The sequence below is a fragment of the Urocampus carinirostris genome, chromosome 6 (genome assembly GCF_059441175.1).
Source record: "Urocampus carinirostris isolate Australia breed hairy pipefish chromosome 6, RoL_Ucar_1.0, whole genome shotgun sequence".
Taxonomy (NCBI): Eukaryota; Metazoa; Chordata; class Actinopteri; order Syngnathiformes; family Syngnathidae; genus Urocampus; species Urocampus carinirostris.
The window spans coordinates 34,441,978-34,467,777 of NC_142354.1; the positions used below are offsets into that span (position 1 = coordinate 34,441,978).

The window sequence follows — 25,800 nt, forward strand, 5'->3', positions numbered from 1 at the left end:
TCACGTCCAGCTACGAGCCTCGTTTTGTGGCGTTTGCATGTTATCCTCGTGCCTATGTGGGATTCCCAAATTCCCAAAACATCTCATCTCATCTCATCAGCTGTACCGCTTATCCTCATTAGGGTCGCGGGGGGGCTGGAGCCCATCCCAGCCATCTCCGGGCAGTGGGCAGGGGACACCCTGAACTGGTTGCCAGCCAATCGCAGTCCCAAAACATGCATGACAGGTTAATTGGTGATTCCAAAAATGGTCCTAGGTGTGATCAAGCATGTGAACGATTGTCTGTCTCTGTGTGCCTTGCGACTGGCTGGATCAGGGTGTCCCCTGTCCACCGCCCGGATAGGGCTGAGATGGGCTCCAGCATCCCCATGACCCTAGTGAAGATAAGCAGTGCAGAAAATTGATGGATGGATGCTATTGTTCTTTGAAGAAAAGAAACTACAGCGACCTGACATTAACAATGATACAGAAAGAGAAGTGTAGCGTTTTTGATCGATAACTTCTACTGCTTTTCAACTGGGATGTAAAAATCGAGGACTAGATTTCTGGATGAAAAAGTTATCAAATATGAGTATGCTGGAGAGTAGATATTAAAGAAAGAAACCGGTACTTTCAAACGTCCCATGGTGTTCCTGTTATGTATTACATGGACTAATTTCTCTTAATGGGCGTCATAAATATTTCCAGAAGTGAGTGCAGTGTTTTGTATTTAGAATGTATGCATTACAGAAAATAGCAGCCACAGTATTTAAAATGTAGCAAAAAAGTAGTGGCTTGTAGTCTGGAATTTACAGTAATTCTGCAAATTCCTCCGACTTTTGAACTTCTGAAGCTGCTTAAGTCAATTGAATGCAGAAGGAATTACAATTTCCTAAAGAAAAGCGCTCGTTTCAGTTTTTGCTGGAAGTGCAAGACATACATGCTGTTGTGGAGAAAGAGGCCAGGCGGGGGCCGCTGGGGTTGACTGAGGGCAAGGGGGGCATGATGATGGCGCCACTGCTGCCGCTGCTGGTGCCACTGGGAGCTGTTCTGGAATGAGTCTTAGCATCCACAGGAGAACCGGGCATGGCAGGACTCTTCTTCTCTCAACGTCTGCAAGAGATACGGGACAGAAATTTCATGTAAATATTTCGCTGATTAGGTGACACAGAAACAACAATACGAATGCAGTATATCCATACAAACAGAGGTTGTACTCCTGTTGAGATTCAGTCCGACCAATTCATGAGTGATTTAAAAAACGTCCTTGGAAATGATATGAGAGATAACAAAATATGTTTGTGGCTTTGTATAAAATCTGGTTTTATGATGCAGCCCCTGTAAATTATCAAGTGCGCCCTAGCCGAGGCATGCATAGGTTCTCAGCCCATTGACAAAAAATGTCCCATTCAGGCGTCTTTTTTTTCTTGTTTCAGATGTTCAATAGAAAAAATAGCAGGAAGTGGTTTATCACCCGGAGTTGAAAGAGTTGCTTACCGGAAAAAGTGATGCAGAGGATGAATATTTCATTGGATTTTGTGATTTTGTAGTGAAGCTGATAATTTGGTAAGCAAGTTCTTTATGCTAGAGTTATCTAAATAACTTTATATATGTTACGTCGTTATTGACGTATTTGAGCGTGTTTAACATATGCACGTATGTGTAATGTTAGTATACCGTACACTTATTCAGCCTGTTGGTTTCTACTTTATTTATATCTGAAATCGTCATGTATGTTTTTGTTGTGGGATTTTATCAAATACATTTCCCCAAAAATGACACTTATACTCCAGGTGCTACTAATCGTGGATGAAATTGTAAAATTTGTTTGAATTATTTACACTGTTTTCACTGGAAAATAAATGATTTGTCTGTAGGACAATGAAATGAAATGATCTGCATTTATATTGCGCTTTTCAAGTCAAGACTTCCCAAAGCGCTTTACAGTGTGCTTCACATTTCCCAATAGCGGCCGTGCAGCCATGTAAGGCGCTAACCTGCTTATTGGGGGTATTAGGGGTTCAGTGTCTTACCCAAGGACACTTCGACATGTAACATGGAGGAGCCGGGAATCGAACCGCGATCTCTTGATCCCAAGACAAGCTCTCTACCTCCTGAGCCACTGCACGGTCAACTCTCGTTAATTGCTGGGATTATGTTCCAAAAATGACCCGTAATTAGATGAAATCCATAAAGTGGAAATTTGAATTATTTCAATTACTATACAACTAAATACTCCATTATACGTTAAAACAAAAGAACAAACCCCTTTTTACAGTCCCAAGCATTGCTTTAACAAGTAAAAGTACTGTTTCTTATACCTGTAAACAAGCAGCACGACTGTGAAATGTCAACCGTGTTATAGTGAAGGATTACTGTATTATATATTTAAGTGAGACCATACAACCTGGGCGAAATAGCTGCATTATTGCTGTGTTACCTCTGCCATATTAACAGGAGAGCAGAAACATAACCAACAGCTTCACATATCATCACATGCGTGGGCAACGGCCCCATCATCCCCCGCCTCCTTTCCCCCTCCCATCAAAGAGCCAGATGTCTAAAGTTTAGCCCCTCAATCTCAACCATTCAGATCACTAACAGAAGAAATGGTAAAGAATTCTATTGTGCCCTGCGAAGAATGCCCCTTCATTGAGTGTTGTGGCCAAGGGGGTTGGGGGGGCGGCGTGGATCGAGGGGCGGGGGGAGGATCGCCGTGGTTAGGCTGCCAGAAAGAAAAGAGAGAAAGGGGGCCGGGACTATTTCACGCTTTACTAACAAGATCGTCAGAGCTTTTGAATGTTAAACGCAACTTTTCAGTATGCCAGCCAGGCTGAATGGGACCACCAGATAAGGGGGCATGGGCCCTGCTCGGGCACTGGGGGGTGTCATTTACGCGGCATAAGAGGACGCCTTTGTTTTCGGCAGCTTCGTGGAGGCGGCAGCCCCCCCCACACCCTTTTTTTTCCAACCCCCTCCTCAACCACCAGCATCTCCATTTGGAGTGGATCAGACTTTTCTAAGTGCTTCAAGAAAGGACGATTAATAGACACGCAAGCCCCGGCGGGGTCGAAGTTCAGCCCGGGAGACGGCCTTCTTAAATTCGCTTTCATGCTTTTTCCGAGCGGCCTCACCTTCAATGGCGCCCTTTATGTCTGTTTCGCGGCTGATGAACTCTGTGCGGCCTAGTGCAACAGGTTCCCAAGTTTATAAAGACCGAGGCCTCAAGATGGAAGCCGGCCACACATGACAATAAAGGCCGAGTTGGGCTCTCATATCAGCCAAATATGAACATTCTGAAGGCTGCTCCCAAAAAAAAAACATACAAATCGTGATAGTTTGGGTAAAGAAATTCGGAATATTTTGTAAAGGGAAACAAACAGTTTCCTTCTGGTGAGCAACAGATAAAAACTCATCAAATATTTACGATCACTTCTCTGATCCATCTCGTCAACACTGCAGTCTCAAAGACCACACTTTGAAAGGCACAGCTGATCATAAAATAAAATGAAAATATATAAAATAAAGTCATAGGGAGAGAAAAGTATACTTATTTTAGATGACACAGGCTTCACCTTAAATAGGGGTGGGCAACATTTTCAAATCGTCGGCCGCATCGGGTTCAAAGGGTTGGCCTGGAAACTTATTTAATTTTAATCAAACAGACATTTACATGTTATATTAGTTTTTCTGTTTCTTTTAAAATAGTTTCATCAAATTGGTTTTGAAACACTTAAAACCAAAGCTAATTAATATTTTAGGTCTGTGTTTTAAGCAGTTTGACATTAAGTTTTGTAGTACTGTATATAGTTTTCCAAGTTTTAAAAAACAGAAAAATGAAGAATTTCCCACAAGCAAGAAATTTTGAACAGTTGGATGAAAACAAATGACCATAGAGAATAGTTACTAGACACTGCACCTAAATTACCCACGTATGCTTGCGTTTACGGTGTGTGCTGGAAAAAAGTGAATCAGGTGCACAGTACAGGTGCATGTTTTTGTGGTGCAGTATCTTTTTTGAGCCACTGCAAATCTTTAAATGGTTTTAAATTGTGCATCCCAATCACTCTTTTACTTTTTGTGCAATAATTAGATTTTAGACTTTCCAAAATATGTAATATCTATATCGATCTATCTTTCTCTCTTATATAAATATATGTACGGCACAGCAGTGCAGTGGTTAGCGGGTGTACGGCACAGTTCTGAGGTCATGGTTTCAAATCCAGCTACCAGCTTTCCTGTGTGGAGTTCGCATGTTCTGCCCGTGCTTGCGTGGATTTTCTCCTGGCACTCCGGTTTCCTCTCACATTCCAAAAACATGAATGTCAGGTTAATTGGCCGGTCCAAATTGTCCCTAGGTGTGAATGAGCGAGTGAGTGTCTCTGGGTTCCCTGCGACTGGCTGGCAACCAGTTGTGGGTGTCCCCTGCCCACTGCCCAGAGATAGCTGGCATGGGCTCCAGCACCCCCACGACCCTACCGAGGATAAGCGGTGCAGATGATGGATCTATATATATATATATATATATATATATATATATATATATATATATATATAGGTTTTTCAGGGCCAATACAAATTGCGATTTTTAGTATTAAGACGAGGCTAATTACTGATATTTTAAGCACAACACATTTGTTGTAAAAGCTTAAAAATAGAAAATATTTGAATAATGCCAAATGAAACAAAGAATACTTGTTATAAATTCAAATAAAACATTATAGTGTATTGTTTTTCATGGTCGTGGACATTGGCGTAACCAGCCAGTTTCTGGGTGGCTCAAGCACTCAAATACGATAAAAACGCTAGATTTAAAAAAAAAAGGAAAACAACAATAGGAACAATTTTACTGTGTGACGTTTATGTTTATGGTTTCTCTGTGGGTTTTCATCATAAAGTGTCTCAACAGTGAACCTAAATTGATTAATGAGCTTCCTTATAAAGGAGTCCTTAGTGACCTACAGGCAAAACAGGGTCGCTTGGTGTGACACCTTGACTGTAAACTATAGTGGGGAATATGCTGTTTGTATACTGGACAGAAGCTTTTATGCAAGTAATGCTGTGTCAGTTAAGCACGCACGAGACAAACTCCGTGATTATCAGTATTGGAACACTGTCGATGAAATTTGCATCGATAAAGTTTTATCTCCATATGTACTCATGAAACAAACCAATACATGGCTTGTGAGCCATAGGTTTCTGACCCTTTTAGGGCATTAGAGCATCATTTTCTATTCAAAAAGATGATGTGGCATATGAATGCCAGGGAAAACATGCATGAAATTTAAAACATCCACCGAGTATGATGTTGCAATAAAATATGGATGCACAAGGTTGCAATATCCATATTTCTACCCCTCCCCTCCTCCTGCCACCATCTGTCACACACATGCAACATCTTTTACTGTTCATCCTGCATCTTCTACAAATACAGGCTGGAGCAAGCTTGGCTGTCGTGGCTCCACCTGTTCATCGATGAGGGGTGCAGGAAGGACACACACACACACACACACACACACACGCGGTAGGACAGACATGCTCATTTGCACACACGGTGGGACACAAATGCACATACGCACACACAGTGGGACAGAAACACACGTGCACACACACAGTAGGGCGCCCGCTCCGAGACTGGGAGTTGGCTGGTTCAAGCCTTGGCCGAGTCATACTTAAGACTTACAACATTGGTACTCATTGCCTCCCTGCTTGGCGCTCGGTATTAAGGGTTGGAATTGGGGGGTTTGGTCACCTAATGACTCCCAACACAGCAGTTGGGTCTAAAATGGCGGCGCCCTGTTTGGCTGCGGCTGCATCGGCTCGCTACAGTTTAACTATACGGATCAGGTGTATCGACATTTCGTTTTGTGTGCATGGTTACAAAGAATGACAATAAAAGTGAATTCATTCATTTCATTCATACACACACACTGGAGGACAGAAACACACATACACACACCGCAGCACAGATTCGCACACATTGTAGGACAGATACGCACGTACACACACACGGCGGAAAAAATATGCACATAGGCACACACGGTAGGCTAGACATGCGCATCCGCATAGGACATATACGGACATTCACACAAATGGTAGGACAGATATGCACATATGCACGCAAAGTCCAACAGAAACACACGTACGCACACACGGTAAGACAGAAACGTATGTACGAACACGCCATAAGACAGACATGCACATACGCACACTCGGAAAGACTGACACAATCACGTGCACACACGGTCGGACAGACACACATACGCAAATATGGTAGAACAGAGACACACATACGCACACACGGCAGGACAGACACGCACATAAGCACACAGGATAATGCGCTATATGGATGCTTTGCCAGAACACAGCGGGATGCAGCCTGCAGGCAACGCATGGAGACACACTCGCATATGCTCAGGAAGGAATTAGACTGACATCTCAATAACACAATCAATGGAGCATTTGGCCTTCATGTCAACACTCAAATCACACAACACTTTTCGAGCAGGGGACACAAAATCATTATTTAAGTGTTTCCAATCAAAGTCAGTCATCAAGTCAGATAAGGTCAGTAAATATTTATTTGAACAATATTCTACCTGAAGCTTCTTTTATTTATTCCTCTAGTATTACAAGAAGTATGGATCTCTTTTTGCTCTGTGCTGCCTCTCTCAGGTTAACCTTTGTCTTATAATTAGCGGACACATGTTGGGTATGCTTTTCATGTGACGTGTATCATGTTTTGTATGGAGGACCAATTTTGCCATATTTGGAAATAAATGTATGAATAAATAAATACCTACCAATATATTCCAATGAACACATTATAAATAATGTAATACCTTACTATATGACATAAATGCAATGTATTCATATGTTAATGCTATTTGGCATTTATTTTGTCAATTATTTCTTTCTGGACTGATTTTGTCGTCTTCGCGTATTTTGTGACAACAGAATGGTATTCAAATGAAGCCGCATGTGAAACTGGTTGAGCTTTTCAACTATTGCTTAATCAGTGATGAAGAAAATCAAACCTATCAACCAATAGGTGAAAAGCTCAGCCAGTAATATCCATTTGGATAACATTTTGTCGCGACAAAATAGTCAACAACAAAATAAATACAGTCAAAATAAATGCCAAAATTTATGAATACATGAATAAATTGCATTTTTGTAGTATATTTAATATATATTGTATTTCTATATAGGTATTACATGACGTATGCATGTGTTCATGTATTTAAATGGCATATATTTCTCGGTATTTATAAATGTAATTCTTCATACGTCAAGATCGGTCCTCCATAGATTTGGAGATTGTTTAAGACAACAAGAGGCCTCAGGTGTTGGCCAATTATTTGAGCTTTCATGCTTGTGTGACTTCATCTAGCCGAAGAGCACCTGATGATCAGTGGAAGCAACGATCAAATTCAGATTCTCTGGGTCGATATTTTGCCGCCGGTATTCATTTTTTCATACAAAGGGCACGACGAAATGTCAGTCGCTGTTTTCCAATCACATATTACGCGGTCATTTTGACTGGCGTGGTTTGGAACAATCATCGCAACGACACCCTAAAGGGAACACGCATTATTCCCTGCCCGGTTGCTAGCCAGGTGCTGCTTGTTTGTTCAGCTTCAGGTGACGCACGTGCCCATTTAAACATGTAATTTTCTCGCCGGCTGACGATTGCGAACCAGGCGGAAATTACAGTCCAGCCGTCGCGGAGCCGACAAACAAATGAGTTGAGACGTATAAACGATAAAAGTTTATCACGCTTAGGTTTTCACTCCAAAGCTGATGTTCAAAGTGTGTTTATGTGTATCTGCAAATGTGCGCGTGATATCTCTTGGCAGCGTTTCAGAGATGAGGTGAGAAGAGATGCGATGCAGGCCCAAAATATTTATCAGTGACATGCAACGTGGGAACACTTAACCGGGTTTAATCTTACAAAAGTCTACAAAACAGGGGTGTCAAAGATACGGCCAGCAAAATGATTTAATCTGGCCCGCAAGGCAAACCTGAGAGAAGGGCAAGAGAAAAATGAGCCGCGACACGTCAAACAATGACCTGCAGTTTTAAGAGTGTCCACTGGATGTCGTCAACGCCGGGACCCACTCCAAAGGCAAAATAACCATTTATCAACATTTGAGAAAACACCGATCTAGATGTTATTTTACCTAAAATGGAAGTGACGGACTTGCAATTTAATGTAATACGATTGCACTCACGTGTGGTACATGGATGCCTCTCTTAACCACAACATTTGCTACAAACCTACACATTTTATCCTCGGAGAGAAAGAGAAAGCACCTGGATTAGAAAATACAAAAATAAGAAGTAGCACCTAGCTGTTTTTGCACATAACAGCAAAGTTCCCAAATTCAGTTCAACATTTTCACTGAAAGATAGCTGAAAACGACTTTTGTCTGACAACAACAGTCGACAATGGAATTCATTGCCAACTATCTCTACTATTCATTTTTGTCACAACGTCAACCTTCTTCATGGCCAAATTAAAGCCGTTTTTAAGGACTTCCAAGGCCATTTTTCCAATTTCTCTAGAACAATTTAAAGACGAAATCTGGTGTCAATCATTTAGTTTAGAGGCCCAGAATTATATTTGTGATTTATCTAATGATGCAGTTTTTAGTCTTGCATGAGCATTTATCAAGACATACAATTATTAGATCAAGAGTAAATCGCGAATATATTTGTAGATCTGAACAACATGTGTGGAAATATGTTTGAGACAAGTCCCTCCCCAAATAAGTGTTGGATTCAAATGACATTGATATGTAGCCTACATTTTCAGTTGCGGGACATTCTTCCCATTACAATTTACTGCTCGGAAACGCAACTTTCATTTTTTGCATGGCTCTTAATAAATGTCCGTATTCTTTTGTTATAATACACATTTCATCATTTCGTAGTGCCCTGTTTAGGAGTAGCCTTCACTTGTCCATTTGGGCGCAAATGGAAGGGGGTGATTACGCTTTACAGGACAATGCTGTACAAACTAATGCAAGCAGCAGTTAATCACCAGGCAAGAAAAATGCAATGGCAAAGTGAAGCCATCACGATAGAATTAGCATCATTATCAAGCAGAGTTGTTGATAAACTTGGCAACAATTTAAAGCATTTACAGGCATTTCCCCCAAAATTCAAGCACTTCTTAATCCTTGAAAACACAACATTAAAATTCAAGAATTTTCAAGGATTTCAAGCACCTGTGCAAACCCTGGACTAATTATTGCAGCCCAACACCAAACAGTGTGTCGAGTGGCGTCAAACGTTACGACGACAAGAACCCGACACAGAGGAATATGGCGCTGTCCCAAGTCAAATTGGGTTGCGACGCTTGCATTGACAGCACGCGTGTGCTAGCGAGCGTGCATGCGTGTGCTAGCAAGCATGCACGCGGAGGTCAAGAGGGAGCGCACGACAGGGGAACAGATGTGCGGCGCATTGTGGCGCTTGTGTATGAACGGACGGGGACCAGGTGCGGCCTTTGTCTGCTCGCCATTTAAGTCCACTCGCTCGCATTCAGTCGTCCTCGTGCCTTGCGACTCCCTCCCCCTACAGCCTTTCTATGCGCTCACAATCAAGGAAGGGGGAGATGACTGTTGTGGGGGGATTGGCTTCACAGGTGACTGTTGGAGGTCCCAGCTGGCCAAAGCTCTCGCTACATTAGATCCATATTGTGCAGTCCAGCAATTCGTCAGAGGCTGTTGAATCCTCCTCAGAAAGTATTTCACATTAGCCAGCCCCCAGTGTTATTTTCTAAGAATGCTACACTAATGTTTTGTTTTAACTTAAGTTTAGTATTAGACAGGGTTGGGTAGGGTTACTTTAACTGGATTACTTTCAATTACTTTTGGATTACTCCAATACCAAATATGCTAATAAAAGACAAAAGAAACTAAATATGAATAAAATGACTAAATTTTGAGCAGGCTTGGGGAGTAACGGAATACATGGAACGGCAAAAATGATGTTGGCAAGCTGTTTGGATTTATTTTCATTTTGTTTCTGTCGCATTTTATGTTAGTTTTGCAGGAGATCAAAGAGATCAAAGCCAGGAGAGAAAGCTTACCACGTGTTGTGAGTCATAATTTTATTCTTATTTAGTTTCTTTTGTCTTTTATTAGCATATTTGGTATTGGAGTGGGGGAGGGATTTTGTAAGGGTTATTGTTCTATATTCGTTATCAATTATCCATTATCGGTCAATTCATAATTCACTACAAAGCCACGGGCCGAGACACTTGTTCTCAGCCAATAGGCCGAGTCAAGGTCCTAGCCACAAAGCCATGCAGCGATCAGTGCGAAAGCACCGTTCCCGGAGTCGACAGAAGCAGTTCAGAACCACAGTTCAACAACACACAAGTCAAAAAACAAAAGTAATTGAAAGTAATCAAGTTAAAGTAACCCTACCCAACCTTGGTATTAGAATTGTCAAATGTCGCTGCCCGTCAAAGCCCTGGTCTGGATCATCTCTGTATAGCAAGATGATACTTAACACCGAAAAACAACGACGACCAGATGATGAAGGTGCTGTATATGAGTCAGATCAGGAGCCTTCCCCTGTTCATGGTAAACATGTAGACCAGTCTTATCTGTTTGGAGTAGGGGAGCAAACCTCTACCCAAATAAAATAGCCTGGATATTGAAAGGCACCAAACAGGCAGTACTTGCCCAAGACACACCACAGGAAGTGGTGAGCCATGATTCATGAATACAACGGTCCAAACATGAGATCATGGGAACAATATCCAACATCATGATATGATGAATATCCCACGAGATATTCCTGGACAAAATTATTTTTGTGGATAGATGATAAATGGCAGTCAATGACGTGCACTTGCTTAGATGTGCCCGCTAGCATTAGCGGCAAAAGAGACTGAGGTAGATACTAGGAAAGAGACTTTCATCACAGATGCAAGCATGAATGAAAATCATTACCAATGCAGATGCTCGCAATAGCACGGTTCAGTAGGCGCGAGGTACCTAAATATAAAAGGTTTATACAAATTCTGATGATTTGTCGCAAAATCTGATTCGTTATCTTTACATTATAATTGCATCACTGTATGGCTGCAGTATTAAAACATATATAAGCATTTACCATGCATACTAGAGGAGTATTATTTCCCAGGGAATTAAAATTATTAAGGTTAAATATTTGATTAGAAAAATTAACTACATTTTGACATGGATTTCCTGTGCCATCTGTAATAAATGTTGTCTTTAAAAAGGAGAGCAGTAAAGTGGTAAGATATTATATTTTACTATATATTCCGAAATTTTATTTTAAAGCAAAAACATTCCTACTTAAAATCAAGGAGAAAAAAATAACTTGATATCGTTACTATAGTTGCGTGAGTTGTGTGAGTAATGATGGTCTTACCAATTACTGATTATAGGTTTGAGTGAAAGTTTTTTTGAACAGAACATTTCCTTTAAAGTATTTGTTGACGATCACAAAAACAAAAAATCCTGGATTTATGCATTCTTATGTAGCATTTACATATAAATGTGCATGTATGTTTATCAATGAACACTAATTAGGAAAATTTGGATAGGTATGCATATCAAATTCAAGACAGTATCGGCAGGAACAAAAATAATCAAATCAATATTTTTCTTCTTCCTGGTCTAGCCCGTGGCCATATTTTTCAACTGAATGCATTCCGTGACTCAAAAGGTTTGTCCCATCTTGGTCTAAAAATATTAAGGGATAAGCATTTTTTAGGTAAAAAAGTACTTAAGGTTTGGGTGCACGACGTTATAAGCAGGTTTTACGGTAGAATGTTACCGTACTTCTGCAATGATTGATCAGTCAAAAAATATCGCTGACCTCAATTGCAAAACATTGGGAGGCAACGAAAATTGAAACCCAGGTTGGGACAGTGAGAGCGCTGAATCCTAACCACTGGACCACCAGTGAAACAGATAACCTACTAATAGAGAATTTATCACATTACCACACAACTTTTAGTCACTGTACCAGAGACAAATGTTAGAGAGTGGGGAAAACAAATAAGTTGTCCTGATAGATATAAATTAGCGCAAAAATGCACGAGAAGGGAAATAAATGGTTTATCTGAAGATGATTTGGACTTTTAAATGAATGTTTCGATTTTATTTTGATATTTTGTTCATAGTTTACATTGCCCAAAAATTATTTCAGTCAGGTAGTAAACCATGTTTGTCACTTACAATGCTTAGTTTGAGCTGAGAAAAACACAAACAACACATTGTACAGATTTTTGATCAAAATTAGGGGTGCTTTTGATGCACGAGTGCATGTCACAAATGAATAAGAACAGTATAAATGCAGTGAAACTCTCAGTATTGCAACAAAACACAACAGAAGCAGCTTGTTTAGAAGGTATAGGCAATCAGACTAACTCCAAGACTGGAGACGGTTTTCTGCATAGACGTGAGTAGGGAGAGGCAGATGGAGAACAGGCGTGGGTCGCTTTAGAAACAAGGCTAGCAAATACTGTTTTCATTTGGTTTCGTCAGAAAGACAAGCACGGCTGTCAGACTCGAAGCCAGGCTGTTTTTCTTGGCTCGGGCAACCACCTTCCTGCGCCATCGACTACATACTTGGCGCTGTCCCAAAGTCAACACGGCACTCTCTTCGCTCGGGCCCGGGAGAGGCGAGAGGCGGCGCCGCCTCACCCCGGTCCAGACGTTTAAAGGTGAGAAAAGTATCCACAGGATAAGTCATTAAAGGGGAATAGGGGAGGATAAAGACGAAGTGAGGTGAAGGACAGCGAGTCGGTAGAAAAATGTTGATGCGACTTCCATTTGAGAGAGCGCAGATGTGCTCCCGGAGCAATGAGAAGCCCTTGCGTAACCTCCGAGCTCGGCGGGATGATTATAAAAACACAGCTGGGATGCAGCGTGCCTGCGTATTGTGGAAAGAAAAGGAACCCGGGGATGGAATTGTACTTAGTCGGGGAGTAACTGCGAGAGGCCAATGGCGAGGAGCACATACGTTAACCATTAAAAGAAAGGAAAGGAGTAAAAGAAGCTCCGTAGTGTCTACCTGAAAGCAGAGAAGGATTGCGGTGGCCGAGACTGGAGAACGGTTTAACGTGGTACGGTAAGAAAAGGTACACCTCAAAAAGTTCCGTCGACCAAAGACAGAAGTTGGAGTGTTTTTCCGACATTACCAACAGGATACACACGGAACGGTGTTTGGAGACTAGAAGTATAAAATATTAAACCATTACAGTGACTAAAATGCACCAAAAAAACTCACACTTAAAAACAGTTGTTTGAAAAAAAACACTAAAAAAATATTACATTGAATAATAAATATCTGAGTGAAGTAATATTGGCTGCCTTTTCTTTTACTCAAATTTTCAGAAAAAACACACACTAAATGGCATTTAGTACTTTGTATAAAAAAACACAAAACATTATTTTTGAGTTAGACAACAATATTTTGATGTCTTTTTTAAGCAGAGGTAAGATTTGAGGCCCGGAAACCGAACTGAAATATGGGGGGGCGATTGGTATGGGGGCTTAGTCGATGTGGAGTCGGCACAAATCACCCTTAGTTCCTCCCCTCATGTGCTCACAAATAAAATGTGAAAATTCAGGTTTGCTTTGGGCTTGGTCCTTCAAATCAAGGTAATTTGTCGGATTCGGTCTGGGCGGGACTTTAATAGCCACAGGCCAGAACCATTCTTACTTCTACGCAACAGTATTCTAACTCTGCAGCCTTCTTCAGTTTTAATATGCTATTTTCAGTAAATTCCCAGCCAAACCTGCCAGTTTGAAATGCATTACTAAAATAACAACTTATCACTATGTTGTTTATCATCTTATTAACAAGGTAATTTTTGAAGTAGGGTTAAATAGACTCTGTCCACCACTAAAAATGTAAAATATGCGACACCAACTGTCATTGTTATGATTAATTCATATATTTTGTGAAATCAAACGTCACACAGCGAAATCTAAAAAGCGCTGAAGATTTATTTTTTGTCTAGAGGACAGGTTTGGTGGTTGTTTTAAATATAGTGGAAAGATATGAGGTTTAGATAATGTCATCATTCAAGATGGCGACGCCCACAGAGTGAGATAGTGATTACGAAGACGAGGACATATTTAGCACTGTGTCCAAGGAAAAGGCAAATGAGGGCTCCGTTGCGTAAAATTAGGTGTAAGCCCTACATTTCTGGACGACAACTTCAGGGAACTTTTGACATCCTATAATGAACTACAATGCGAGTAACAGGGCCAGATTTGGGGGCGGCAGTAGCTCAGGAGGTAGAGCGCTCGGCTCGGGATCAAGGGATCCTAGTTCAAATCCCGGCTCGTCCGTGTTACATGTCGAAGTGTCCTTGGGTAAGACACTGAACCCCTAGTACCCCCAATAAGCAGGTAAGCGTCTTACATGGCTGCAATACAAGGCCGCTATTAGGAAATGTGGAGCACATTGTAAAGCACTTTGGAAAGTCATTGACTTGAAAAGCGCTATATAAATGCAGATCATTTCATTTCATTTCATTGCAACACAGATATGAGAAGTCGTCTTTTTTGTTGTTGTCATTGATGGTTGCCAAGGTATTGGACCAAATTGTATTCACTTGTCATCGTTTCTTGAGTATTAAAGGTAACTCCATCTACTGGACAATGACTCAAACGATACAGAAAGGAAACTGTGGTATGTTTTATGGATAACTTCCCCTGATTTCCAATTCAGATATATAAACTGAGGACTTTGCCTGATTTGTTGATGGCAAAGTTAAAGTATCCAGAGATTGTTGTGGATATTGAATAAATCATCCCCCTCAAACCTAATGTTTCATACCAAATGAATTATGTGGGCAAAACCATAAACTAATTCAGCATACCAGAAGGGTGTCTAAAAAGCAAAATCAAAATGGCAAATGCCAGTGGGTGCTACCGGGTGTGCGTGGAGCTTATTATTGTCAAAAGTCTTTTGTTGATATCTGAAGAAGAAATTAGATGATTGTGGTCAAACAGGCGAACTAATATAACTTGGACAATAGTACCTTATTTCTCTGAAAGACTAGCCGATCACCGACACTTATCTCTTAAATGTTCGAAAAAAACAAACATTGCTTGTTTTTATTTTAGTTTTCATAGAAAATGCGTAAGTCATAATTTGCAATAAACTGACGTCGTGTTTGGAAGCTCTGACACTGCAATGAAAAACCAAATCAATGCTCCTTTTTTTTGACTGCCAAGTTAGCTTGATTTTGAGGTCTAGGGTCTTGTGACGGCGGAACGACATCAACACATCACCACCATCATGCTTCTAAATGTTAAAGCAAAGTAGCATGTTAGGGTATAAGTAATCAGCCACACATTTTAGAGATTTCATTTTTCACCGAAGAAAAACTAACAAAAAAGATCCATTGGCGTGAGTGCTGTATGAAACAGATGGCTGGAAAGCTGCATCCTAAATCAGACTACCAATCAGGTTAAGTCTGTCAGCAAGCATCCAATCACAGATATTAGATTTGTGGCTTGGGATTCAGCCCGTGGCAGTAAATTGAATGTGCGTGTTTGTGTGTATTTGTGCACGCTGGCCACACATACCAGGTGTCGTCTGCTGCTTTTGTCACACACTCCGCACACACCTGTGAAATGGCCAGCAGCCACCCACACATGTAACAACTGTGACATAACAAGGACAATTCAAAGCTGTCAATCAACACAAACACACTGAAGCTAATAGATTAAGTGACAATTTAGTTAGAAACTTCTGTGGTTAATTGCTAATCCTGCCCGTCAATTATTTTGTGTGTGAGCCAGCACCAAAAATGTGCATTTCTCTCAAAATTAGTGAATGTTCACACACAATTCCACGGTCTTAATGTTAGAAAGTCCACTGGAACCGAACACCTATAGCCAGGTTGGGACTAACGCATTATTTCTTGGTGCGTTACTATAATACCATGCTACTCTATTAATTGAATCATGAATTAGAGTGTCCTCTAATTGCTGAGTCTGTTGCTTCACTGAAAGGTATTTATATGTACCTAGAAAATACAACTGAATAAAAATGGTGGTGTCGTCTCATGCACAGGGTACAATGACACTTTATGTCGCCTCATGGAGAGTTTCTTCCTACTGCTTGTACTCGCATCCAAGCCGAGTTTCGAATTATAAACTAAAATATTGAATTCAGGAGGTCAATTTACATGCGTAAATTTGATTGTGTGTCACCAGTAGCGAATGGTAGGCAGTGCGTAGAGTGGGGTGTCGCTTCAATAGGAACAAAAAAAAAGCGGGGAATCCATTGGCCAAACATGAGCAGACAATTTATTCATTTTATTTATAAAATTATTTTTGCTAAATCAAATTCCTGGAGTAGAAAAAAATGTATTTGGCAGTACACAGAAATGGAAAAGTCGATCATTTAATGGTTTGAAGGCCAGCGACAAAATGGATATGGAGTGTCTTGGCCAAGTGATCATTTGAAAGCTCTGCAGATATCACAGACCAAGCATTATGAAGCGTTGACTGCAGTTATTTTAAAGCCGTATAAGGGGGTCGGCTTTTATGCAAATATATATGGTAATTTGTAACTCGATAGTTAAATTTTTGTTTCAGTAATTAGGAGGGTAACTAAATTGAAAAGTAGTTCATAAAGCAGGAAAGAAACATAGCGACTGACCTAGATCCGACCACGTGTTAGGGGACTGCACAGTTTCAGACTCCCAGCCCGACCAGATGTTGCAAGTACCACATGCCACACGCTAAAGCTGTTTAACAGAAAACTCTTCTAATCCACCTCAGATAATCACACCCAACTATGATTCTTTCCTTCACATTAATGAAGGGCAATGGTGCCAGTTTGAAGTGTCCCGCTTAGAGGACAGAAGCGTGAAGTTAAGCTTTAGGTATTGGCCCCCTCAGGAATGGAACGGGTGGGTTGAGCAGATCCCAGCTGTACGCCGCTGGGAAAGACAGACAAGTGAAACAAAGAGGCCAGCTGTACTCTGGAAAACAGCCGTGTATATTCCCATTTAAGAGTACAATGTGTTTTTGTGTCTTTTTTATGTATTCTGTTTTGGGGGAAAGGAAAACATGGACGCTGGGATATAACGACTTAGACAGACTTGCCGAGCTGCTCAATTGCAGACACACACTCAAGTCCGATCTGCCCTTGTACGTTTTAGATTAGTAAGAGTACAGGTGTGACAATCCCACAAATCCAGGTGAGACCATTGCAGACCAGTCAGCAGTTTTTAAGGGCGGATTAACATAGATCAGGGGTGAGCAAACGTTTTTCTCCTAAGGGCCGTATACAGGAAAAATTCAAGAATGATAGGGCCACTTCATTTTTTTTACACTTACAGAGCACACCAAAGTTTTTTTTCTGGTTTGGTCGAAAAATATGCGACGCATTAGTATATATTAACCCCTCTGCCAAACAAAACCTTTGCTGCTAAAAAAAGTGTATGAAGATAAATAGTGTAGTTGTGAATCTTTGGAATTGAACATGTCCATTGTTTATGATTTAATGAACAAGCAGATATAAATTGCTGTGTTGCTTCGAGAAATATTAAAGGTGCACAAATGGACCCAGAGCCATAATTTGACCTCCTGGCTTAGAAGAGGAGGATGTTTCCTAATACTTAATTAAAAGAGAAAACGTGCTTTATGTAAAAGTGCGCGCGCTTTTTAGATGCCTATTAAGCATACCCCGGTCCTAAAATAACCAATCCTAAAAGCAAGGTTTCCCCCAGTTTTTTCACAAGCATGGCGGTCTGCATTTGACCTCTTCCCCATCCCTTCCCTAATGATTGTACCTACAATAAATGTTAATTCTTTAATGTCAGTGCAGAATAGGACCGAAATTCATCTGCACTCATGATGACAAAGAGATTCGCAGCTTGAATTTTGCCATACATTTGTTCAAATCTTTATTAGAACATAAGAAATAAATCCATAATTCTATAAACTTTAAGCATTTTTACATGTAAAAATGTATATATATATAACATACAATTCAATATAATGTAGTATTTATTTATATTGCCAGCATTGAAAAATGATTGTGTTCAATTTGGGGTGCAGTTAGGGTTAGATCAAGGTTACCCGATGCAAGATTAGGCGATAGCAAATATTTTTTTCAAACGATATATATTATATTTATTATTCACAATGTCAATATTAGAGACATATCAACATAAAACCCTTTATTGTATTCTTCTAAGATTTATATTGAGGTTTTAGGGAATTACAAAAAATTGCTTATTAGCAAGTAAACAAAAATAAACAGTAACCGATTAAAAAGCTGATCAAAGATGGCCCGATAGATCTCATCTATAAAAATGAAAAAAATGTGTAATTGTGAATCCTTTAATTCAAAAAAAGTTTTGGACATTCCTTGCCCACAAGAAGAAAAATAACCACACCAAAATTGGATTTCAATGGCGGTTAATTCTATGCAATTAGTAGAACTAAAAAACAAATAATTTTCAACTGAAGCCAATTGAAATTAAAAAAAACCTTTTTCTGGATTGATGGTTTTGCACTGACTAATCCAAAGCGTGTTCATTATTTTCTCTATCCTGACATTCGAGGATGTTGTGTTGCTGTTCATTCGGAAAAAAAAACCTCAAGGGTTAAAATCCGCCTGGATTTGTGACTCAAACCATCTGGTGCGTCGGGTTAATCGGTCGCCTGGCTGATGAGGAAAAGTTGATCATTTTCAAGATGTCTGGACCGGTGCAGAGCTGATTAGAAGTGGCCTCATGGGAAAGCCTGGAACCAATCGTGATGAGCACTAATATATAAATACATGTTTTAAAGAAAACTCTAATCTGCAGTTGTGTTTTGATTTTCATGATTCTCCCATGGACTTTAATCTCTGGCCACAATCTCATCAACTAAAGAGACACCATTGAACCCCACACTCTGGCCCCGGAAGCCATACGCCAATCGCCGTCCTAGAAGGTCAGATATCACAGCCCTTTGCCACTGGAACTAATAGAGCACTTCCTTCATCCGGGCTTCAAAAGCAGCAGCCCCACGCTGTGTTCATGGTAGCGGTGCTTGTTGATGTGTAGATCAGTTCTTTTGATAAAAGGGGAGGTTTAAGGTGGTCTGCTGTTGCCGCGGGAAACGTGGCGAGGAAACTACACCACAGTCCAGACAGCTTGAGCAGTAGACGACTGGCCGTGCAGTACATAAAACCGCAACCTCCACAATAAACAATCGGCAGACTAACGTTATCAAGCGCCTACCGTATATGTATTTTCAATCCCATCAATGGTCAAATCATGAATAACACACATTTTTATTTACCTGACAACAGAAGTTCCTGTGCATGTTCCAAGATTTTACCTATTTTACCTATTAATCAATCAAAAATATCGCTGACCTCAGTCACAAAACATTGGACGCAAAAGGAATCGAACCCCAGTCACAGCCCTGAGAGCGCAAAACCCTTGCCACTGGACAATCAGTGATTAAAAAAATGACATTAACTAAATCGCATTAAATACTATCTCATTATCACACTACTTCTAGTCACGTTGCCTGAGACAAATGACAATATTGTTCTTGTCATGATTATGTGTGTGATAATGACGTCAAAACTACTGCCTTTGCATATGGACGTTGAAGAACCTGGGCAACCAAAGCAAAACTAGATTTAGGATATCTCAACTGTGAGTTAGACACATTTGCTCTTCATTAGATTTTAAAAAAATAATCCCTTACAGTGGATTTTCTTAAATGACTCCATGTTTAATTTTTTAGATTTATAAAATGTCCATTGATAGGTTCGAATCAGTTTGGTTGGTTTGACACTGATGGACTGTTTTCTTTAATAACCCGGTTAAGGCCATCTTAGTGACTTTGACTAGTCAATGACAGTGATTTTTTTGGGGTAGTACAGTGGATAATGGTTGAAATCACAACTTATATATAAAGTTTAAAGTCTCAAGAGTTAACCAACCACATTATTTATGACAAGTTGTGCATGTTAAATCAACGTTTTTTTCCAAAACAAATAAAATAAATAACATTAAGGATTGACAGTTGATATAATGAATGGCCCTTATTGTCATTATACAATAATATTAAAAATATTGAGGATTTCTTCTTTCAGTGGCAGTAAAACAAAATTATAAAAATGTGCAAAATAATATTTTTCCCAATGTTTGTTTTAAAACAGATTTAATGTAATTGTTATCATTTATGTATTGTTTTCTATCTTGTTATGATTTTGGAACAAATGTACGTTTTGTTGTGTGCAAAGTATGTGAAAGGCAAGTTTATATTTGGTTTATTATAGATTTGCCAATTTTTTTGAATAATTTGAAATTGAATTGAACATGAATTCATCAAATAATCAAATTGTATGTTACAAATGTTCTTTCTTTTACCGTATTTTACCGTAAGGTGCATGTAAAGGTATCAAATCTTCTTCAAATTGTGCGGCGCGCCCTATGTTTGATGTAAAGCCGCGGGCGTAGCTGAGGACACGATGAGGCTGCCATTCACACTGCAGTGCTTATTTTACTAGTTTACTAGTTAATGAAGCAAAGATTATAAGTTACCATGTTGCACTGAGTACTGATTAATAAACTACAAATGTAAAATTTGAGAGACATAACTTAACAAAGCTAATGATATCACCATTACTTTTGAGAGATTGAAATAAAAAGTTACAGGCATCTAAAACAATTATTCCATTACCAAATAGATTTTAAGGGATTATTAGTCGATACAACGATTACCTTTCAAAACACACAATTTACGTTACAGTAATAACGTCTCAAGGAAATAATCATAAACAAAATGTTGACTGACAATTTCTTCTCTAAGGATCTGTCTCACTCCAAGGGTTTTGGATTTTTTTGTGACTATAGTTACAGTGCTATGGTTGCTGGAAAATATGAAATCCACAAGGTTGGGATCAAAGATCCGAGTGCAAGACCAAAATATCCAGCTATATTTTCTGCGACTCGTGGGACCCGTCCTGCTTTTGCTGTCAGGAGGCTGACGCTGGCCAGAAGACCAGACGGGGGTCACTGCGTTGGCCGACAGTTCGTCTCTCCTATCTGCTAGCTAAACAGACCCGGTGTGACGTTAGCCAGGTCCACTCCGTGTTCCCTATCTATACCCCACCATCACACACAACACCATCTATAACAACAACAACCTTAAGTCCTTTGGCATGACACAAAAACGCGTCTCCGTGGTGCCACAGCTTGACGCTAGCTGCACAAAGCGGATTCCCTGCCGGGTCAGCCTCCATATGTCCTGGACACCATTCAACAGATGCGCACGTGTCTTTTCGCCCGGCCTGCTTTCTTCAGCTTTGCCTGCCACGTGGAAAATAAAAGTGCTGGCTATCAGGGAGGAAATGACAGCTGGGGGAAGTCAAAGCGCTTTACTTGCTGGCTTGCTTTCAGGAGTCTTGGGTGAAAGTTCATTGAACCTCAGATTTCCTATTCCCCCTAACATATACATTTCTGGATTTATAGCAGTAAACACACGTTCAAAATGATATAACCCAAAAATGTGTTCAGAGAAAGACATAAAAAAAAACAAGTCGGTAATTGTGAGTTTTTGTCATGTCAACAAAATCACAGTAGATAGAGTTCTCTTTATGTTACTGCATTAATGTGGCACAATAGATAACTTTTTTAAGAAGAAACCTGCTTTAAAACTACACTTTGGTTATATCAAAGATTTAAAATGGAGAATGTCATGTCTGTGTTCGAGGCGATGTTACTGAAAGTATGTAGTAAGTAGTGCAGTTGTTAGCACGATTGCCTAACACGTGAAAGGTCCCCGGTTAGAGACAGGGTGGAAACATGTTGGCCTGGAGAGGGATGGGGCCACCAGGCTCTACTTGTCCAAGACACACCACAGGAAATAGTGCCTCTACAGCCCTAGAGGTTAAGAGATCCAACCAACCAACCATATAAAAGCACTCACTACGTTCACTGCTTTGTCCAATTATGATTTTTCATGCTTACTCACTGCCAACATGCTAAGCTTTTGTCAAATCCTGTAATTCATTGTCTGGTCACCATGGATTTTTTTGTCATGGATCAATCTGTGTTCTTGATTTTGGACGGTTTGAGTTATTAAGCGTTCTAAAACGCCTTAAGACCCTGCTTTATTGTGTCCTCAACTTTGATAATTGAAGAGTGAGAAACTGAGTCTGCCATTTTCTACTCACGGTTCCTTTAATAATTCCTTTTCTAAAATCTAGTTTTGTCTATATTTTGTTGGGATGCATTTCTCCTGTCACACCAGAACCTAGTAGAGAAAAACAACCTAACACAAGGCTAAGGTTTTGTTTAGTTTTGATGATAAATGACACACTCGCCTCCATGGCAGAGCCAAAATAAAAAAAATCAATTGCATACCTGTCAATTCGTACGTTTTCCCCATAGTGTATAGGTTATTTGATCATTTCAAATTGTGTTGGCTGTACAACAATTTTAGTATGGGGTTATTTTTAGAAATCCATTTCAAAAAGTGTTTTTTTGTTAGACTGATCTCATCATTCCCATTTTAACTCTAATCCGGATCGTCTCAGTCACAGGTAGTAGATGACAACGTCATCGTTGTTTGCTGAAATAATTGTAAACCTTGATCAAGCTTTTATTTGGTAAATTGAATAAACTTTCTTCCTTAAAATGACCTTTGTTTTTATTCTATATGGTCTGTCTCGCTGTGAGTAAACAAGTGCTGTGTTGTGTTTGTATGGGTTAATATCGCTCAATAAGGGGAATTGCAGTAAATAATAAGGCGAGCAAATGGCTGAGGTTGACAGGTATAATAATAAGAAAACACAAAATGACCAGAAGTGGGGAAAGAACTATGTGTAAATGCTGAAATATTAGTTTGTGTCGTTTATTTTGTTAAAAAAAAAATATTATTTACACAAATAATCTGTTTTTATTCGACATCATTTGTCTTGCGGTCAGTAAATAGGTGCACTTATCTTACTATGTTAATCTTCTTTTTACAAGTCTGTAAACAGGATTAAATTGATGAAATCAATTTCATCTTGTGGTCAACGAACAAAGCAGGCACCAGCAACAGATTGTGCTGCGCTGTACATTAATTCCTCATTATCTCATAGGACAGGGATGGAGGGATAAAGAGGACACAATGAGGATACACCATCTGCAGGGTGCAGGGCAGCCCAGGATTTCGTGCAGCAAATACAGCAATAACAACACGTTTGCATGCACGCACTGCAATTTGCTCAGTCTCACCTCCTCTCTACTCGAGTCCACTCGTCCAAAGTCCCGCAGAGAAAGTCAAAGAGCTGCTTTTCCTGCGTTGGGCTTATCCCGCATGGGTCAGGCTCTTGCTTGCATTCCCACCGATGAGAGGAAGCAGATGGCACCCAGATGGAGCGGCGCGCACACGCATGCGTTCGACGCCGTGCTGCGTTCAGTTCCCTCAACACTGTCGCTTCTGCGTGTGTCTTTTTGGTTACGTCCACTCGGGTGTGCGTCCTCCTCGGCGTGGGCGCCTCAAGCATCTGAGCTCTCTCGCACCCTCGTCATCAACACTGTGCCTCTTGAAGCTCGAGGCCCCGCCCACATTTTTCCCAAAGTAGTGACGTCACGAGACGCAGCTCCTCTCTCCTCACAGTGCGGCTCCACGACCATCGAACAAGCAAGCAGTAGTGTTTTCATTCATGAGATGGGCCCAGCCATTAACATAACTAATTGCTTTGGCAGCTAAAGGCTAAACAAGAGGCCGAGCCAAGGGTGACAAAAGCGTGTGCATCTGCATGCGTGTGAATGTAAGATCACTCTCCTCCCCCTTAACCCATTTCACCCTAAACACAATAGGTTGACTGCATTAGGGACTGAGACAAATGGTATCAACAGGGTTGGGTAGGGTTACTTTAACTTGATTACTTTCAATTACTTTTGGATTACTCCAATAGCAAATATGCTAATAAAAGACAAAAGAAACCAAATATGAATAAAATAATGACTTACAACACGTGGTAAGCTTTCTCTCCTGGCTTTGATCTCTTTGATCTCCGGCAAAACTAACATAAAATGCAACGGAAACAAAATGAAAATAATTCCAAACAGCTTGCCAACATCATTTTTGCCCGTCCGTTCCTCCCCAAGCCTGCACAAAATTTAGTAATTTTATTTATTTATGAGATAAGTGTGTGTGTGTGTGGGGTGGGGGGTTATCACGTTAGAATCCCCGCCGTCTTCCTTCACGAGTTATTTAAATTGTCGCTTGACTTAACAACGAGAAAATACATTAAACACTACCACTATTTTCTATCTATCATCAATCTACTGGTCATATCCCTTGAGAGGGGTAACCGACAGCAAGACAAACAGATACGCAAAAACAAATAAAATAAAAAAGGGAAAAAGTAGCAAAAAAAAAAAAACACACTAAATTTTTTGGGGACCATGGCCAACCCAAATGCCCAAACACCCAAACAAGTTAAGCACCTCGGCACCCAAGTTGGTCATGCTTTCATCCCTTCAGACGAAACGGGTCACAAGCAAGCGGCCATGTCACTCGGGTCAGGGTGACACAACACACTTTTCTATTCAACAGAAGGGCCCGACAGTTTTTACTGGTTTACCCCTGCCGCATCATACAGGTGCCCTGCTCATCCCTTAGAACACGACCACTATTTTATTAACTACAAAACAATCTGAAATATCGGATTATTGTATTGACAAATATTTGATTGTGCTTCACTACAGAATCAAATAAAAATATAGGGGGATACCAACACTGTGGCTGATAACGACAACCAAAGGCACACCTGATTAAAATTAGAATTTAGAAATTAGAAATCTTGACTTACAAGAGATGAGATGAGATGAGACTTACAAGTGTTTAAAAATATACACGATTATGCAATAGTTCATGTACCTTTAGCTTATTATTCAAATCAACATTGTTTTTAATTACATTATGTTTTTTTCCATGGGGCAGCACGGCGGAACAGTGGTTAGCGCGTGTGCAGCTTAGTTCTGAGGTCATGGGTCCAAATCCAGCTATCAACCTTCCTGTGCGGGGTTCGCATGTTCTCCCTGTGCTTGCGTGGGTTTCTTCCGGGCACTCCGGCTTCCTCCCACATTCTAAAAACATGCATGTCAGGTTAGTTGGCCGGTCAAAAATTGTCCCTTGGTGTGAATGGGCGAGGGAATTGTCTGTCCCAGTGTGCCCTGCGACTGGCTGGCAACCAGTTCAGGGTGTCCCCTGCACACTGCCCGTAGATGGCTGGGATGGGCTCCAGCACCCCCGCGACCCTACTGAGGATAAGTGGTACGGATAATGAATGGATGTTTTTTTCCACTAGTAGGCGCCAAATAATATACAACGTCCCTTAAAGCCAAATTTTTTGTTTCTGCTTGTTAAATGTTCACTACAAGGCACCCGATAATAACATCTGCCACTGTAGTGGGTCATGGCTTACATATCACTTACCACCAGGCTTGTAGTGGCACCACTTCCTGTTGAGTGTCTTGGGAAAGTGCAGCCCATGTTGCCAGAAGATGGCACCCATCCCTCTCGAGGCAGATTTTTTTGGTTTCCACAGCTACCAGTAGCAGGAGAAGTCTTCGGATCCGACTCAGAAAAAGCACTTTCATCATCTGGTCGCCGTTGTTTTTCGGTGTGCAACGTCATCCTTCTCTTCAAAGACGATCCAGACTTCGGCAATGACAGGCAGCAGCGTTTGTGTGACAATACTGATACTTGATCCAAAATCAATGGGGAAATATTATTTTATTCCAAAATTGTTGTGTCACATTGTACAAAAAGTCAAGTCATGTTTATT

At 40.5% G+C, this 25,800-nt stretch overlaps 1 protein-coding gene across 2 annotated transcripts in view; it reads right to left on the minus strand.

Moving 5' to 3' along the window:
* cbfa2t2 (CBFA2/RUNX1 partner transcriptional co-repressor 2) overlaps positions 1 to 25,502 on the minus strand; it is a 52,907-nt gene extending 27,405 nt beyond the window's left edge. Inside the window, exons 1-2 of one of the 2 annotated variants that reach the window (XM_088338840.1) lie at positions 25,449 to 25,502; positions 920 to 1,092 (exon numbers count right to left, since the gene is read on the minus strand). In XM_088338840.1, the coding sequence (XP_088194966.1) occupies positions 920 to 1,067 (148 nt within the window). In that variant the 5' untranslated portion in view covers positions 1,068 to 1,092; positions 25,449 to 25,502. Of the gene's footprint in view, positions 1 to 919; positions 1,093 to 23,236; positions 23,530 to 25,448 lie in introns of those variants that run through there. The other variant, XM_088338839.1, reaches the window with a different exon arrangement.
* Between the last annotated feature and the right edge of the window lie 298 nt (positions 25,503 to 25,800).